This window comes from Callionymus lyra, chromosome 12 (genome assembly GCF_982586985.1).
Source record: "Callionymus lyra chromosome 12, fCalLyr1.hap1.1, whole genome shotgun sequence".
NCBI lineage: Eukaryota > Metazoa > Chordata > Actinopteri > Syngnathiformes > Callionymidae > Callionymus > Callionymus lyra.
The window spans coordinates 8,745,079-8,763,789 of NC_141829.1; the positions used below are offsets into that span (position 1 = coordinate 8,745,079).

Genomic DNA, 18,711 nt, shown 5'->3' on the forward strand with positions numbered 1-18,711 from the left:
ACCAGGTTCTTCGGGAAGGTTTGAAAGATCAGTATCTCCCACAACTGTAATCAACTTCGGCATGACTTGTTCAGCCAGTGCTGGTAGATTGGAGAAACTTGCTTCATGGTATGCCAGGTCAGGCACAAAAGCAACAGTTTTTAAAGCGTTTGCGTCCGCTTGACCAGAACTTACAGTGAAGGTCAAAACTCCTTCAACAGCCAGTTTATCGGCAATCTCTTTGAGTGAGTCCTGGGCAGGACCTCCCGTGATCAAGACCAATACTTGCTGGACTCCCTGCCTCCTGCGAGAGCCCGTTGATGAACTGAACATGTTGGTGAGGGCATAACGCATGGCATTGCCAGTATTCAAAATTGATCCGTCGATCAGCCTAAGCTGAGAGACTCTATCAATGATTTCGTCCTTGCTGCGATAGCTGTTCAGGTAAAACTCAATTTTGGGACGTTCACTATACTGCAAAAGTCCAATCTGGACCCGGTCGGGGCTTATTTCCAGCATGTTGACGACGTTGATAATAAAGTCTCGCACATAGGGGAAGTTGCCGGAACCGATGTAGCTTGATCCATCCACTAGGAAGACAATATCACGGACCACTTTTTGTGTCTGCACTGTTGTTATTTCCACAACTGTAGAAAACAAACAAAAAGAAAGAATAATTTATACCCCAATATAAATAACTTTTATTGCGCAGATACCACAATGTATTTTAACCCTTCACATTTGAACTGCATTTTGTATATTTATAGTTAAAATGCAATTCATTTTGGTTTGTTCTCATCCATAAGTAAGGTTGATTAAAGTATGTATTGTCTAAGACAGCATTGGGGTATGAGGGGGGAACCTAAATAATGGCTTTTGGAATTCATGTTCAAACTACATTCCAGCCAGATTACCAAACAACATTGCACTTTTTTTGGCTAAAGCAATAATGAACCACCAACATGATTCATTCTAGACCTCACCCACACATATATACTTATTCTTACAAAAATAAATATACTCACTGTTACACACATATATACTCACTTTCACACACACATTTTGTGTTTCTTCACGAAACATAGTTAATAATCATTTGTATGATCATTCAATCCCCCTTTGGTCTCATTCTTGGAAAAACCTGCCGGAGACGGCATTACCGTACTAAGCAATGTATACGCGCACTACATATGTTTCTGACTCTGACTGGGAGCTGGCTTGAGCGTGATTGCTAAAAGCTGAGTTCCGGCGGGTTTAAAAAGTTGCCGAACCGCTTGTTCTGCAGCTAAGGTTCCACTGCTCCAAAGACAAATCTACACAAAGGGATGCTAAAATGTTTTGAAGAGCGGCTAGGGCTTGCTCTAATTTCTTTACATTTTGACGTCTGTCTCTATAAGTGACAATAACTTATATAGTATATACAGTTTGTGTTTAAAATTAAGTATATATGTGTGTGAAAGTGGGTATATATATATATGTGTGTAAGAGTCAGTATATGTGTGTGAGAGGTCTAGAATTAATTTTGTTCATTACATCTCTTTCAAACATAAGTATGAACAAAATGTTACCTGGCTCAGTGGGAACTTCAGTCACCACCACCCCAGCAAGAGTTGAAAGTGCATCGGTGACTTGCTTTGGATTTCGGAGCAGCTGGCGGAAGTCCTTCATCATGAAGACCAAGCTTTCGCTGAAGGAGATTTGCCTCAGCTCTGCTTCATCAGCTGCCTTCGAACCCGCTGCTAAAGTCAGAACGCCCATTTGCAGTAGGTCTCGGGCAGGTTCAGCCACACTGTCACTTGACTTCTTGCTGGTCAATAGAAGCACTAGTTGTGGGACTCCCTGTTGAAAACGGCTGCCTTTCTCAGATCGGATCATGTTGGATCGCACAAACTCCAAGGCAGCTCCGATCTTTACTGCCTGCCCAGGGCGAGGCTTGATCCTTCCTAAAGCTGCAGTTAAGTCCTCTCTGGTTCCATAGGTATTCAGGTCCATTTCCAGTCTTGGCGTGTTGCTGAACGTGGCAACACCTACTTGGACATCATTTGGACCGATGGGCATGGTGTCGACAAACCTCTTGATGAATTCTCTCATGGAGTTGATGATGGTGTTTCCCATTGTGCTATCAATGAGGAAAATGATGTCCCGTTTTCCAACTTCCAGAACTAATAGGAAGAGCAAAAGGTGTCTTTTAGATCAGATATATTTATTTAAAACAAACATGCATCATTTAGTAGAATAGGTGAATTCTCAAAATGTTATTTAAAAAAATATATATACTGTATATATATATATATATATATATATATACATATAATGTAACCCTTTGTATGATACTGTGATATTTTAAACATCACTTAAACACCAATAGGCATTTTTCAGGGAGAAAAAATATGCATTTTGTATTTGGCTTCATGGAGACAAAAGTTAATTTGCAGCCTAAATCTCACAAATGTGGTATTCACTGTTAGAGGTGTCATAATATAAGTATTGTTGCATATATTAGACTTGGGTTTAGGATTTGTACTATTAACAAAACAGTAACTCCATGTTGAATTGCAGAACAAGATTTCAAATAATTATTACAAATATTTTTGGTCTCTGATTATTTCTTTTTGGTAAATAATCATAGTTTATAGATCTATAAACACATTTAAGACATTTTTGTTTTTCTTATTACTTTCTGCAGCTCTTACTGTAGGTTATTTTTGTCTAATATTTCGCATTGTACAGTTGAAAAAAATGTTTGACTGGTTTAAAACCCCTTAACCTTTTTTCTCAATTGACCTTGACAATTATCTTTCTTTTATATCAGGATTGCATTGTCCACTTACCATGTGATTTCATTTAGAACATGTGTACTACAAAAATGGTAAAGGAACCTTTGCTATCATACGTTGAGATGTTACATACCTTCGGTGAACTCTGTCTGAATTATAATGGTTCGCTGGACCACCCCATTAAGAAAAACCAGCAGCTGGTCACCCATGCTTTCTGCTGACCTGAAACCAGCAGCGTTTACCGCAAAAGATTTGTCCGTGGCGATCGTCTCCAGATCACCAGTGGGTGAATCACCTATTCCATAGCCAAATGTTATAATGCCAGCCTTTTTAGTGGCCCGGTCACCAGCACCGGTGTCGTCAGTGGACTGCCCAGCGCTGATAACCACCAGCATCTGGGGTGCACCCTCATCTGCCCTGCTGCCAGCTGCCTGACTGAAGAGGCTCTCTGCCACCTCCTCCAGGGCCAAGCCCAGGTTAGATTCATCACCACCTGGGTAGGTGAGTCCTTTGACAGCTTGGATGACTGCAGCTTTGCTGTCATAGCTATTAAGATAGAACTTGATGTCTGGGCTGTTGGAATACAAGGCTAAGGCCACGCGGACAGTATCCCTGCCCACGTCCAGGCCCTCAACGAGTCTCAAAGCCAAATCACGCACGAATGGGAAGTTCGCCGCTCCAACGTTCTGTGATCCGTCAATTAAGAGAACTAGGTCGGCAGATTCTTGTGCTTTATGGGGAGAGAGAGAAAACACAACAAAATGGAACTTGTGAAAGTGTTAACACAGTGAGACAGGGACAACTACAAGTGCTAGAATATCAACATCTGTCATTCACGAGTGAACGTAACAATAACACATTGAAAAACACATAATACTGCATGTTGGCTGAACCAATGAGCTTGTCTTGTTTCTGATTAGCCGCTGATATAGAGTCAAATCTTATGATTGTGCTTTTCAAAAATGATACACACAACTGTCACATGACATTTAAGAATAGATCACACGTATATGTCACAGTCGAGACTGGAACCCAGTAGAGTCCTGAACTCTAATAGTAGAGATTGGAATCGGAATATTGGGATTCCAATCTTTGCTAGGAGAATTACAGATTCTACTAGTACATGTCGGAATTCCAATCTCTACTAGTAGAGTTCCAGACTCTACTGGATTCCAGTCTTGACTGTGACATGTATAAGTTCATGTTGTAATTAAAAAATACTGGACAGCAATAGCGGCAGAATATTTATCACCTCCAATGAAGCTCTTAACTATTAGTGACAGTCCTAAAAAAAAAAGTATTCAAATGTGTTGCATTTTTTGCAATAATATAGTCAGTAATAAGTCTCAATATATGCTCACTTGAGCATGTCAATCATTAATGCCACTTGATTAAAATGGTTAAATAGTAATAACTGTTTGACACTATTTTTCTTTTGAATCGTTTACTATTTATCAATATCAAATTGTTTCTGATGAATTAGAAACAGAGGAAAACACAAAAAAGTTACTTGTGTTTGCATCACATTTTAAGGGACAATACACATTTTACTTGCCTTTTAATATAATAATAATATTTAATTAACATTATTTGTTAATGTTTAAATTTAACCCTACTACTCTCAAGCTCCATTGAGTTCAGCCATACCATGCAGACTCTTGTTATAGACCTCAGATACAGTGACCAGTCATGAACCTTTGAATCCTTCTTTAAGCCAGAAGATGTTCTTCAGTATCTTTGGATTGTCTCCACTGAATGGCTTTATTCCAATTAGACTAGTTTTAGACCAACTAGAACATCTTCTGCAAGTTAAAGATCAGTCCAGGCAGGTTCATCACTGTTTAAAAAACAACAACATTTCTGTACATATTTCACCAAGTTGGACTGTGACATATCAAGACAAACATTCATGTGCAAGAAATGTGGGGGGAAAAATGGGAGGTTAGGTATTATGAAAAGTTTTGTGACTGATAAAGACGCAATCATTGTAAGAGAGGTGGAGTTAAACAATCTGTGGTGTTGAATTCAGGAAAGCGATTGGGACTTTACTGAACTAAGCTTAGCATCTAGAAACATGTGGAACATTTGATTTAAGCTAATTTTAAATTGATAAAAGTTAAGACATTGATTAAAGTGTTAGTCAGGCTTAACCTTTATATATAAAACTGTGATTAACACTGCCTTATCGTTGATTATAATTAACTGCCTTTGACTTGTACGACATTTAAAAGTGTCGCGAGAGGGCGACCCAAGTTGCTAGGCATCTTTTTGACGATAAAGCCTGAATTATGCAGCAATTCAAACGTATGATATTTCTCTTATCTGCCCTACTAAGTTGGTCCCTGACCTTTAAACAGTAGAAATGATATAACACGGACATAATTTACTCAGCCATCAACTGCAACATTAGAAACAAAGTAGATATGCAATAAGTTATATGTGTGTGTGTGTGTGTGTGTGTGTGTGTGTGTGTGTGTGTGTGTGTGTGTGTGTGTGTGTGTGTACACATTGTCCTACGTAATAGCAGTTTCCGCTTCATTGCATTTAAGCATTTCAAGTTGTGTTTAAGAAACTTTCTCGTATTAGAATATTTTTTTGGCCAGAAACTATACACCTAGACGTATTTAGAGAGAGTTGAGCTACACGTTTTACGATGCCTCGGTATGGTTTGTGGGTAGTCAATAAAAATAGCAAATAAAAAAGGTGTAGTTGTTACAATTCCATGCAGTTTCTACTAAGATAGTGTCCATTAAGTGCATTTGTGGAAAAGGTGATAGGTTATACTTGCAGGCGAGCAGTGAAGGATGGTGAATGTTAATAACGTGTTTGAGTTAATGATAAAAATCAGGGTCACATGTGCGACAACGTCTTCCTGCACATGTGGCTATATTAGTATGGTAGTGCACTGGTCCCATTTTATTACCTGTCCCTCTTCGAACCACGGGGGCTTCGTTAGCAAAAGGAGACCCCCCCGACTGGGTCACTGCGCCGCAAATGCCAACTACCAAATCTTGGACAATGTCCCACAAGGTCAGAAAAGAGTCTACACTAAAAACATGAGTCTCATAGGGTTGGCTTGCCATTTCCCTGAGCTCCCAGTCCACAGCGTCCTGAACTCCGACTGCGAACACCTCCACGCCTGCCATTTGCAGCACCTGAGACGGCTCGGCCACGTCATCCTGGGAGCGCCCGTCCGTCAACACCACCACCACTTGAGCCACTCCGTCACTTGCCCGGCTGCCCGCGGCCGAATTCAGGTGTTTCTGGATCAGGTAATGCAATCCCAGTCCGGTCCTAGTGCCCCCACCGCGATAAGACATAGCCTTGACGTGCACCAGGACTTCCTGCGTTGTTGGGTAGCTGTTGAGCTGGAATTCAGTCCCTGGCTTGCTATTGTACTGCACCAGGGCAAACTTAAACCTGCCCTCTGAGACGTGGTGCAGCGCTTGTATCGTGCTGAAGAGAAACTGTCTGACATGCTCAAAGTTCTCTTTGCCCATACTCCAAGATGAATCCACTAGAAAGTATATATCAGCAGGCAACCCGTGTGCACAATCTTCAAAAGAGAAAAGCTCGTTTTTGTTGACCACTGAAAAGATTCTTCATGTTTAACACCAACATTTTATACTTTGACATGAAACTCTGGCCTATAATGTCATTTTAAAACAATGTATACAATTTATCAGAACCTGGCAAAAAAATAAATAAAGGGAAAATAACATTGCACTTACCATTCTGAGCATCAAGATGAGGAAGTCCCACAAATAGGACCCCCAGAAGGGCACATAACGGTAACAACCGATGTCCCTTCATTTTCAGAAGAGGGAAGGAAAACCTGCAAAAAAAAGTGATAAAAAATTTAAATTGTGTTGTTCCTTTTAGTAAGTCTTTAGAAATGGGTTTGGAACTTTTTGGAGATAGGATAGAAGTTTGAAACAATTGCTTTTTTTGGCATTTCAGTTCAAAATTTACAATGCAAGTAGAATGTATAACTTACAGTGTGGATTTTTGCAGGATTCTTTTGTAAATTTTGCTCAATTTCTTTTTGCAACAGTGTTACCTGGTCTAAAATTATAGAAGAAAGTAAAGCTTTTAAAATAAAAGCAAATGTTTTTATATTCTAAGAACTTTGAACTCGGAGAATGTGGTCCCACACAAAGGGAACTTGTTCAGTAGTGGCTCCAGGTTGACCTTCTATCTATCGTAGGGCTCCAGACCATGTCATTAGCAAAACCACCTGTTTCAACAGCCTCTGAACTGTGTTACATTCATCAGACCTGTTTTCCTTTAGGACAAAGTTTTCCAGCTCACTGTATAATGACTTCTTTTCGATGGCTCCTGGAATGGAAAGTTCGACCTCACGGTGAAAGGTTTAACGTAATCGTCTAAATTCCCCAATTGTTATGGCAGGCAGTGTCACAGGAAATTTGGGTCTAAAACTTGGCAACAAGACTTGAGAGATATTTTTCTTGTTCATTTAACCCTAACTGCAATAATATGTAATGATTTATGAGAATTCCTCCCATCATTATTAATGTTATGTCACTTATATAATGTACTTTCTCCTCACATTAATATGCCCCATTTTTTCTATTTATACAAAAAGTAGGTCTTTTTTTAATTGGTACAATCATATCTTGTGTCACAAAAGCAGGATCGGGGTATAGATGTGAATGAGGACATTTTGTGGTATAATTTTTGTAACTTCTTTGTGGTGAGCATATGTAGTCAGTAAGTACTTTAAAAACATAGTTGGATATAATACACCAAAAGCATAATCGTGAATTCCCTCAAAGAGAAAAAAACTGTCACTAAAGGATAGTCATTGTTGAACCATAGTTATAATTGATGTAAGATTGTATCATTTCATTTAGATTTTCACATCATAACTCACAATGAAACAAATAAAAGTAACTTGGAATGGAATGGATGTATACATTTGTGATTTTTTTAAAACCAACATTTTGCACTTGAACCAGAGATAGGTGAGCAGAGAGTGCCATCTAGTGGCCCATGAATCAAGGACAGTGTATCATAAAACCTTTATTACTTGTTAATAGATGCTGTTATGCTGATTTTGTATTGTTTTATGTAAGTTACACCCATACTTTTTACTCATTTATAAACCAATACTAAAAAATCATATCCCTGCTTTGTTCAACAGTTGGTGAGGTTATTTTCAATTTCAAGGATTTCTCTCAGAATCTGTATTTGTGTCTTGAATCAAGCTACTTTTTTTTACTTGCGGTCTTGACACTTCATCACCCCCTCATGTCATGAGACATCACTATGGTTTCGTATTTTTTCTCACTAAGCTTTATTTTTAATCACTATTTCCCTAGATTTTAAATCAGAAACTCGAGTATTTTTTATTCCAGTCCGTGATGACTCGTATTAACCGTGTAACAGCGTAAATCCCATAGACGTTCACACACACTTATGTTTTCACCACAGTTCTATGACTTTTATTCATTCCCCACAAACTGTTAATGCGGCTTGAACTTGTTAAACCTCAACACTTCCTTCACCATAAATCAACTTAGGAAAATACATCTTCTCTTGCAGTTCTGCAAAGGTTTTGAACATCCGACCTTTGACTTGTTTTCTGCCAATTCTTTTTTTTTTTATCATTTTTTATTTCGTTTTTTTTTACCCTAACCTGTTTTAGTTGAAACCAAAAAAAAGCGTGTCTTTAATGTTTGTGTATGTTCATGATTGTCTGTGGTCTCTGCTGTCAGGTGTAGAAATTGTACAACTATGGTGTCAAATGTACACAAAATCAAGAATTAGATGAAAATATTGGTGTTTCTTTATAGTCACCTTGTTTTAATTATTGTTTTAGGGATATATATTTTCGAAAGTTATTTAATTCTTTTTTTATTGTTTTTCATACATATATGTATGAAAATGTATCTCATGATCTTTTTTTCCCCTTTTTTATCCATTATGTAGTTTTATTTGTTTGAATCTGATCATTCTATTTTATCTTCAATCTGTTTCCTAGAATTGCTTCTCTTTTTTTTTCGTTTATTTTAAGCTTTATCTGGTTTTCAAAATTTCCAATTTATAAATCTTTTAAAGTCCATTGTATCTTTTTCTCATGCAATTCATTCATACATTGTGATTTGCTGTGAAATAAGTAAAATAAGTCATTCAAATGCAACTCTCAACTATTGTCAAATTATTATATTTCTTAAAAATCTGAAAGAATAAGGATTGAAATGAACTCAAGTCTGACATTTTAAATTTAAACACATATTCCTAATCAAAGAAACCTCTGAGCCCTCTCGAGACAGCTCCGGATATTTGTCTCCTCCGGTGTTGGTGAGATTCCGGGGCCACTTAAAAGTGAACTCTGCAGCCGCGGTCAGGCGTGGTCAACATGTCAACACTGTGGCTTCCCTTTTGCTGCCACCGAGAAAAAACGGCAGCGCACGAGAAGCCTTGATTCCTTCTGTGATAACATGCCAAAGTAGCATGAAGTGAGGCCAGGAAATGACTTCAAATGAATGATTCATTGCTGTAACATATGATCCATATTCATCCGAACAAAAAACAACTGCTTTTGTAACCGACCTTGATATTGTCTTCATGTGCTCTGATGATGATGTACAGCTGAATCTCCCACAAGAGTTCAAATCCGAATTCTTGGCTCATTTTTAACGATTTGTCAGTTTGTTTACAAGCCAATGTTTCAAGGACTTATCGGAGTAAAAGCAGGTTATTCCTGGTCTAAACCACACGTGTCAATCTCATTCAAACGTTGGGCCAAAATATGTTAACAATTCGACTCGCGGGCCAAATATATTGATAAGAAACCTTCTGACAGGAAGTATGAGTCCTATGATATTGGACGAGTTTACCAGATTCGATCATTCTAAAGGACGTGATCTTGGGAAGGGTTCGGCTACTGGTGTTTCACAGACAAGTTCTTAACTGCCTTCTTAGGAGAACCTTAAGATAAGGACAAAGAACCTTCATAAGAAGACTGTTAAGGGGGGCTTAGCTCCATATTACATTTACTTATTTGTTTAAGAACTTCTTATGCTAAAAACGCTTCCTTTATTAACAGTTCTTAAGAGCACCCCAAAGAAGATAGTAGCACTTAAGAGCTTCTTAGCAAATCAAACCCAGCCAATGTCTTTTTGGAGACTTGATGTCCTTTAATAGTCTTTGTGTCCGTTGTCCTTCATACTCATTTATTTCCGTCAGTCTACTGACTCCTTCAAGAAACATCTCAAGACATTTTTATTTGTGCAGGCTTTTCCTTGATTCTCTAGAACTGCTGTGTTGTTCTCAGTGTTATCTTGATCTCTTAAGTATATATTTTAGTGAGTATGGTTTTGATTATTAAGGCGCTTTGTGACCCTGGTCTGGAAAAGCGCTCTATAAAAATAAATGACTTACTTACTTACTTACTTTTATTCAGTTTTACTTAGTCACACAAAATCAAAAAAACATTTATATACTTGATTCTGGGACAACCATCTGGCGAGCCACAATAAAGGCCTTCGACACATGTTGGTAATTTGCTTGTTGAATTAAAAAGGTGTTTTGAAGTACTACAATTTACATCAACTTCTGATGTGCCTTGAAGGCCGCCCTCCGTGTTTACAGACGGAACATAAACAACACATGAAAAAAGATCGATGGCGACGCACGCCTCTAGATGGAGTTGACGTCGGTGGTGTCGGCGGGTGACGCTGCAGAACGTTACCGCGCTGATTAAAAAGTCTGAAGCTCATTTGCAGCTGGACCTCACACTGATTTATGGTCAGAGGGACCACACACACCAGACAACGTTGCGAACACACATGGTCTCCAAGTAACTGTACCGATGACTTCAGACAGGTGACGTCATTTAAACAAGTCGTCCTTTCGTCTCAGCAGAAATATTGACAAAGAGAGCCTTTGATTTACTCGTTTGCTGAACTCAGAACCTGAGTGGAGAAAATTACCAAGAGTCTCCACAGTGTGGTGAAGATGGAGTGTATCTGGAGTGGAATAGTTTTGATTTTGCTTCTTTCTTCTGGACAACCTACACAATATGTTCTGTGCAGAAGACAATACAAAAGCAGTCAAGTCAGAAGACTTCAATCTCCAGTACGTTATAAAATAAAACCTAGACATCTAGATTTATTACCTGGAATCAAAACAGAATCAACATCTAAATAAATGACTGTGACCGTACATCGCTTTACATCCACTACGCATGCTCGCTTTAACCAGTCAAAGAATAGAAATTAAAATGAATACGAATGTTAGAAAAGCTTTATATTTTGTTATTATCATTAATGTACTTACATTTCAGTCGGCAAATACAATTGAAGCTCATTACCAAATCAATTAGTTTAAAAAAAAAAACGCAATAATATCTTATAATAGTAAGTCAAAGTTACCACTTTTCTCAAGACTTTTCTCTGTCCAACTAAACATTTGTTCATGATCGCTTCAATAACAGGGATTTGGACAAAATACTTTTTGAGTTAACAAAGGTCTGCTGTTCGTCAATAAAAATGTTAACACTTTTTTATGAGTGAACAGAACTTTTACTGTGCAAATCTGTGGCTTCATCACATGTAACAAGGACCCATTCCATTGGAGTGAAAGTCAAGTGTGTCTTTTTGTTGATATAAGTGATTTTATTTGTGGTACCAAGTGTTTATTTCACTCATATGAAAGATTTTAACCCTTATGTTATCTCTGGGTCATGGTGATCCGAAAATAAATGTGTTTGTGGTATCCCTTGTGTTATCTCTGGGTTCCATGAACACATATGCAGTGATGCTCATTCATATTGACACCGAGACAACACAAGTCTCTTTGTCCCTTCTGACCGAAATGTTTCTCACAACAGCACAAATTTATGTTCTAAGTCTGCATTAGGGATTGCTTTGACAATGCCCGTTGTTTTTCGCTTTACAAAATCAAACCTGCAACCCTTGCACACCTTTCTTTTTTTTTCGAAGAACACGTTCATGGAAAAATCTATGATTTCCTTTTGCATTGTTTGCACAGACCAGGCATGATGTACTGACGCAGATCAAAGGTAAACCTTGTCCACATTGAGACTGTAAACCTTGTCTGTGCATCAGATGTGATTCAGCACTCGCCGGGTTAACTACATTCCACATCTGGACGTTTGTAGAGAAGCAGCTGCCTTCCATCCCCGAGTCAAGGTTTCTGTGACTCACATCACACCGAACATTTACGAGCCGACATCATCGCATTCTGCCGAGCAGCTGGACATTGTCTGAGCGAGGGTTCGAACCCTCCGAGCCTTTTTTTCAACGGACGCCGACTCTGCTTCTGTTCTATTCTGCACGGAAAATCCACGTCTCAAATCCATCATTCGTCAAAGCCCAACACTGCTTTTATTTAGGCATTTGTTTTGGCAACCGACTCCGCCCCAGACGCAGGAATTATCTCACATCCTTCCCCAAAACCTCAAATCACCTCCTCCTGCCTGCTGCTGATTCACAGCTGAATGTTTTTCTTGTGAATCATTCTCGGAGAAACATGACGGATCAGAAAAATGTGGCTCGTTTGTTATCGTGTATGATAAACAACGGTTGTTTTCTCGTGCGTAGCTGATTGTGTTGAAGTGTGGATTTCATCTAATAATCCTTCAGCATCCCGTGGACGGATGTTTTCTTTAACTCGTATCTCATTGGTGTTGTTAGCCACAAAGGCGTTTCTAATACTTTTGGCTGTTTATCCACTTACTTATCTCAGTATTTGAGTCTCTTTTAGATTAAAACCAAGGCAGAAATTTGAGTGAAAAGTCAATATCAAACCATTCACGATGAGTTCCACCTTCACTCTTTCATCTAAAGGGGGCGCTCTCTGCTCTATAATTTTTGCCAGCTAAAATATTGAATTAACTGTCATTAAACAGAGCGATAAACAAGGAAGTAGCCAGGAAGCTTTTATCCTTCAATTCTTTGAGTTTTTTGGGAGCTCTGTAGAAGTTCCAGGACCAGGTCCAGCTCTGCAGCCATCTGTGCTGCATCATGGAAAAAAGAGGGAGTGAGAGCCGGAGCGAGTGGAACGACTATAAAACGTCCCCACGCTGATTTATATTTCCAAACTGTGCTGTTAAAATGCTCAGCCAGTCACGGCGCACGTCGTCCAAAGGTAAACCTGGACTCACTCCGGCTTTGTTTGTGTTTGGATTCGGACCAGAATTAGGCAGAAACTTTTGAGCTGCAGATACAGAGAGTCTCAGGACAATTCAAGGTTTTAGGATGAGATAGAAAGCTGTGGGTCGGTCTGTGAAAGTCAGTGCAGGATGTTTGGAGGAAGATTAACTACACACACCTGCTTCTACTGGAGACCTGCGCAGTCCATGAACCCATTCCTCAAAATCATAGCGGCTCCAGTCGTTCACCTGGATCAGATCCGACCCGTCTCTTTGCATTCATAAAGAGAGGTGGCCATAAATATTTTTGGGGGTTTTTTTCCGTATACTTTTTTCCTGTTTTAAAAATCGTTGTTTTTTGAATATTAAGATTTAATTTTCACTTAAATCAAACAGAAGTTATTCCTAATTCTTAATAAATTACTTGATAAATGTTTGCAGTTTGTAGTTTTTTGCAGTATATTATATTGTAATACTCTGCCAAGGAGGTTACGTGGGCGTCAGTGCTCGTTGATGATGAAGTTTTTAGAAAAAAGAAAACCGAACAGATGATACACATTTTTTGTCTGCAGCGGAAATCTTAATGCTTCTTTTTTTTCTTCGTTTTGTTATAGAAGCTCTGTCACGCTACTGCCACCTGCTGTCCAATGAGCTCATTGCTATCAATGATATTCCGAAGTGGTAATAAAACGTGTCGAATAAATAGTCCCCAAAATTTTTTTCTATTTATTGGTTCAAGCAAGTTTTTAATTCAGTCGTTTTTTGTTTTTTTCATCTTCGAAAATGTATCTACATCATCATTTTATCCTGCTTTCTTTCTTCTCTCAGGGCTGGATGTTAGTTTGGAAATACTTGGTCCTTCACTGTTTCCACTGGTGGGTGTGGAGCTGCTGCTCAATGGAAACATCACTTCATCCGATTATTCTCCTGGAAGTTTCTCTCAAATACCAAAGTATCATTTTGAAATGACAGAACATTAATCATATCGCTACTGTTATGACGCAGGATGGAAATGAAATTGGCAGCATGTGAGCATTGATCTCATCTAAATTAGATTCCATGTTCTTTACGGAAAATCAAACGGAGATTAGATTGAATGTTCTTGTGAGATTCTTGGTAAAATTCTTAAGAATTTGATGCACCTGTTGGTTGGATCTGGCAGAGATGTTTGATAAAAGGAACTAGAAGATTTTTTTTGAAGTGCTTAAGAGGACCCATGAAGTAGTTTTAGCTTCAAGTAGCGCTCATATAGCCGAGGTGCTAAAAGGTACTTCAGCATCAGTAACAGGGATGTAGTTTCTGCAGCCCGTCCGTGTCAGCATTTACAACACAACACACGCATATTCTCAGATGATGAAGTTGCAAATCAGCCTCACTTTTTCAGCTCATAACCAAGAAAATAACTTTTCTTTAAACACATTTTTTTCCTCTCCAACATGGAAAAGTTTTGCTGTTTCTTTTCTACATCACTCGCTCCGCATCTCGACGACGCTGCTGAACATCTCTGCTCTGTTCAGCCTCGGCTGTCACTCAAAACCTCTTCCAGCTGTGTGCGAAAACCAACCCAATCAGGTATGCGTGTTGCAAGAAGCCTTCAGTCTAGATCTTTGAGCAAAAAGCATTTTTAAATTTAATATTCCTCTAGAGAAGTTTCTCAGTTCATGACCCTATAGTGCATCCAAGTCTGGAATTCTGAAGAAAGTTGGGCAAACTTTTCGGGTTCAAGACTTGCATGTCACAATGTTTTTCAGGAAGAGTTTATTGGTGTTTATTTAAGTGTTATTTTAAACCCTTTCGTACTGACAAAGTCCAAATTGAACTTCGCCAAGTTCATCTTCGCCTCCAGCTCGAGCAATGGTTATAAAAGTCTATCTAATGCATATTTTGTTGCTTCCTGTCAATCACTTCAAAACTCACTGCAACTTGCAGACCTTAGACTTTTTGACTCACCCTGAGCAGAAGACTTGTGTCCAGTCGTTGCAGCGCAGATGATCAAAAACTGTAACCAAGTGGACTCGTGGTCATTATCCTCCGGGTAAAGTCCTCCAGCGGCAGAGCCACAGATGAGAAGGATGAGAGGGTTCAAGGGCAGCGAGGGGAGGGGAGGCAGCGAGACAGTCAGCCGTCCAGTCTCCAACCAAAGGGGCTGTGGTTCCGCAGAAGAGATGGACAAACTTCCAACACTTTGGACGGCTGCCTCTTCCTCCTCCCACTTTCTCTGAAGTCCAGGGGGAGGAAGGGAGTCGGAGAGTGTGAGTGGAGCGAGAGAGAGAGGAGTAAATGGAAACCAGATTCATGGCCGTGTTTGGTCTGGAAGTTGGCGTTCGTGGGGGGATGATGTCACAAATGAGGAGTGGGATTTTCTGGTTTTACCTTTTCCTACATTCGACCATTAGTTCCTCTCCCTCATGCCTCTGGACAACTTTGTTTCCTTTGGCTCAAACACACAATTTCTTCCTACAGACTCTCCTTATATCCATCACAGTCTTTATGAAAAATAGATGAAAAGAAAGCAAATGAATTGTAAAACTCTTTGACGACCAGCTTCATGAACAAAAAATACTCAATATTTTTCTTTCAATCAAGAACGGTGAAGTTTATCGTCCCCAAAAGTTATTATTAATTGTATGTAAGAAAACAGAAGGTTCAGATCTATTTAATGGTTCTAAGAATAATACAAGGTTAAAAAAAATGATAATAAATTCAAGTGAAAATTATCTTTTTAAATATTTAGCTATTAACGACGTATGGAATCATGTTTTGACCGGAGGATTTATTAAATTGTTGACAAAATAATTAAAATACTTTATTAAAATATTTGTGTAACCATACAACCTTACAACAGAAACAAACAATAAATACATATGTGTCCGCCACTAAAAAAAATAACACACTAATGAAAGTAATTTAACTCTATCTCCCAAAATCTCTTTTAACTCACAAACAAAAGACAATCCTCAAAATATTCAGATGAATGAGTTTTGAACTTATTACTTTATAAATTTGGTAAGAAATCTGGGCGAACGAGAGGTTACGAGAGTCCATTGTGACGTAATCATGGCTTCACTCCTCCTCCAGCCATGCCCTGTAATCATGCCCCGCTTTGTTTATACAACGAGTCACTTGGTGACTTCTGAAACCTCAATGTTTGACCAATCAGAGCAGAGTTGGTGTGGTTATGGTAAACAAGATTTAATATCCAGAAAAATGGGTTTTCAGTAGGCGGGGCTTAAGATCATTTTCTAATATATTCAATGAAAAGAGTTTGTTTTTTTTACATCCGACATCACTTTAACATACACTTAAATCAACACATTAGTTGAACTTTAAAGAGATATGTTAATGTGAAAAATTGTATATTATAAATATAAATATAATGAGTCATGAAATATTCTCGAAGATGTTCAGGAACATGTCTTCAATATTCATTCAGGTTCACTGTTCAAAAACACGCTGGAGAGCAGAACTCCTTCAGTAATGGTAGTAATCTGTAAAAAGGCAAATTTGCTCCCTGATTGAGTTTCAAGACTCTTCCAGTGGGACGTTGAGTGGAAATGTGATGACAAAGATGTAATAAAAACCAGGTGCTCCCCTGTTTGAGTCCAACAAACTTCCCCCTACTAATTCACAAGACCCTAATCATGTGATTACCCTTTGGGAAAGGACAAATGGCTCGAGCCTCCACTTCCAAATGTGCTCTGACCTTCATCTTCTCTCCCTCTAAGGCCTCTCGAGTACATCTAGCAGTACTTTGTTGTTTTTATTTTCCTCCCGGCGACACATTTTACATCTGCCTGGGTGGTGACGTGATTTTCGTTGTCCGATCTCGGATATACGTTTTCACAAAGGCATGTTTTCTGTCATAAATCCACTCGTCCACCAGCTATAAATCCCACAACAAAATAACAGATTATCATGGCATCTGTGCTACAGCTCAGCCGCCAGAGAACACATTCCTCGCCTCGACTTTACTGTACGTTTAGCTAATTAAATATTCCACACGTTTTTTACACTTTCCCTGCAAAGTTACTGCTCATTAAGTGCTAAGCTGTTTTTCCAACCAGATGTTATTGCTCACTAATGATTCAAAGAGTTGAGGCAAATGTGTGGATTAACCTAATCTCAAGTAAATTACTTTTATTTTGCTTATTAAGACAATTGAATCAGACAGAAAAGTGGGGTTTAAGGAGGACTGAAGATGCAGGATATAAAAGTGATGAAAATCAATGACTTCAATCGTCAATTCATGGCCAAAACTGGCCCGCCAAGACTTTTTATGTGGCTCCGCTGGATGCTTGTCTGAACAACAAATACATTAATACTCATGTTGATGTGTTGACTTTGAAGATGCCAGTTATTAAATACAAGGGGATTTTTGGCTGAAGGAAAACAAAGATAATCAGGATAAATTGAGCATCAAATAAACAAAATAAAATATCCAAATCGGACCTTAATATACATTTTGCTTGGCCCACGAGTTGGAGTTGGTATAATATTTTGGCCCCTTTGTCGGATTGAGTTTGAGAGCCCTGGTTCAGAGTAATGATAGCGATCTGGGAATGGTGAAGAAGAAAGTGCAGACAGGGGGGACTGAGTTGAAATGACTTGCATGGAGTTTCTCAGGTTGATATTACGAGCGACTAACAAGGACAACATCAGACATGAAAAGATCTTGTCCGATGAAAACCACTCCTTGGATTTGAGTCGTGGACCGTCACATATGTCTCTCGGCATCATGTGGCCCCTTTCTTTTTGTACTATTACTTGTCGTTTTATTTAATCTAGTTGATGTTTTTCTCACAAATAATCTTTAATATTCTAAAGATGTTAGCAAAATCAAAATCTGGCTCTGTTTGTTTGGTACTTTGTTTAAATATGACTCGAAAACATGAGACTAGTCAACCACGGTTCCTTCGAGAAAGGACTAAAATGCAGATAAAATCATATAAAGCACAAATGAGTTGCTCACACTTCAAGCCAGGTTTAACTGTTTTTTATCAAAGCTCTGAAGATCGAGCATACGTCTAAAATACTGTTTCCTCTCATTTTAAAATATGCGTTGTTGTTTTTATTTATTATCATTATTAATGAAAAATAATATATTATGGTTTCTCTTAATACTTCATGAGAATTATTTTATTCTGTTTGTTGTTGTTGTTTTTTTTACTTTTTGAAGTGGTTTACCTCACTTGATTACACGGGAAATTGAAGTAGCGTAACTAGTGTTTGATCCATAATTAAATACTTGTCTGATGTTGAAGTTGTTTGTGCAAACCTTGTCCCTATATTTGGACGGACAGTCCTGTTCTGTCTCATCCTCAAGTGGATTCAATATTGGAATAACATTTTGTTCATCTCTTCTAAAGAATCAAGAGAACGTGGGAGGATTTATTTTTTCATATTGAGCTGAAGCAGATTGTTTCCACGCCACACTGTTCTTCACTTAAAAAATAAACAAAACATTATCGGAGCAAATCCTTAGTAAACACAAACTTCACTATAAGTGACCTGGGGTTCCTAATATGCCAAACTCAAGGTTTTTACAGATACCAAGCGCCACATCTGGAAGTGCTTACAAAAGTGAGCTGTTGAGTCCATGTTCTGTCGTCTCAAGACCATTACTCACGCCGCCATGTTCCCGACCGCCGTGTTGTGGCGTGGCTAGGCAACCACTGCCGACTCCTCCGCTCGGCTGGAAAATGAGGATCAGGATTTGACTTTATCTCATTAGTGCGTCTTGACGAGTCTTTACAGCGCTAACTTGTCCGATCGATGAAAGAAGTGAAAAGGTTTTTCATCGCGAGTCGGAAAGAT

General features: G+C 38.7%; 1 protein-coding gene across 3 annotated transcripts in view; it reads right to left on the minus strand.

The window, feature by feature from the left end:
• Window positions 1–15,085, minus strand: part of LOC148068157 (collagen alpha-3(VI) chain-like) — a 78,181-nt gene extending 63,096 nt beyond the window's left edge. The window contains exons 1-6 of one of the 3 annotated variants that reach the window (XM_087803709.1): window positions 14,848–15,085; window positions 6,488–6,591; window positions 5,680–6,312; window positions 2,890–3,486; window positions 1,548–2,141; window positions 3–626 (exon numbers count right to left, since the gene is read on the minus strand). In XM_087803709.1, coding sequence (XP_087659835.1) covers window positions 3–626; window positions 1,548–2,141; window positions 2,890–3,486; window positions 5,680–6,312; window positions 6,488–6,569 — 2,530 coding nt within the window. In that variant the 5' untranslated portion in view covers window positions 6,570–6,591; window positions 14,848–15,085. The remainder of the gene's footprint in view (window positions 1–2; window positions 627–1,547; window positions 2,142–2,889; window positions 3,487–5,679; window positions 6,313–6,487; window positions 6,592–14,847) is intronic. The other 2 variants (XM_087803710.1, XM_087803711.1) reach the window with 2 other exon arrangements.
• Window positions 15,086–18,711: the final 3,626 nt, after the last annotated feature.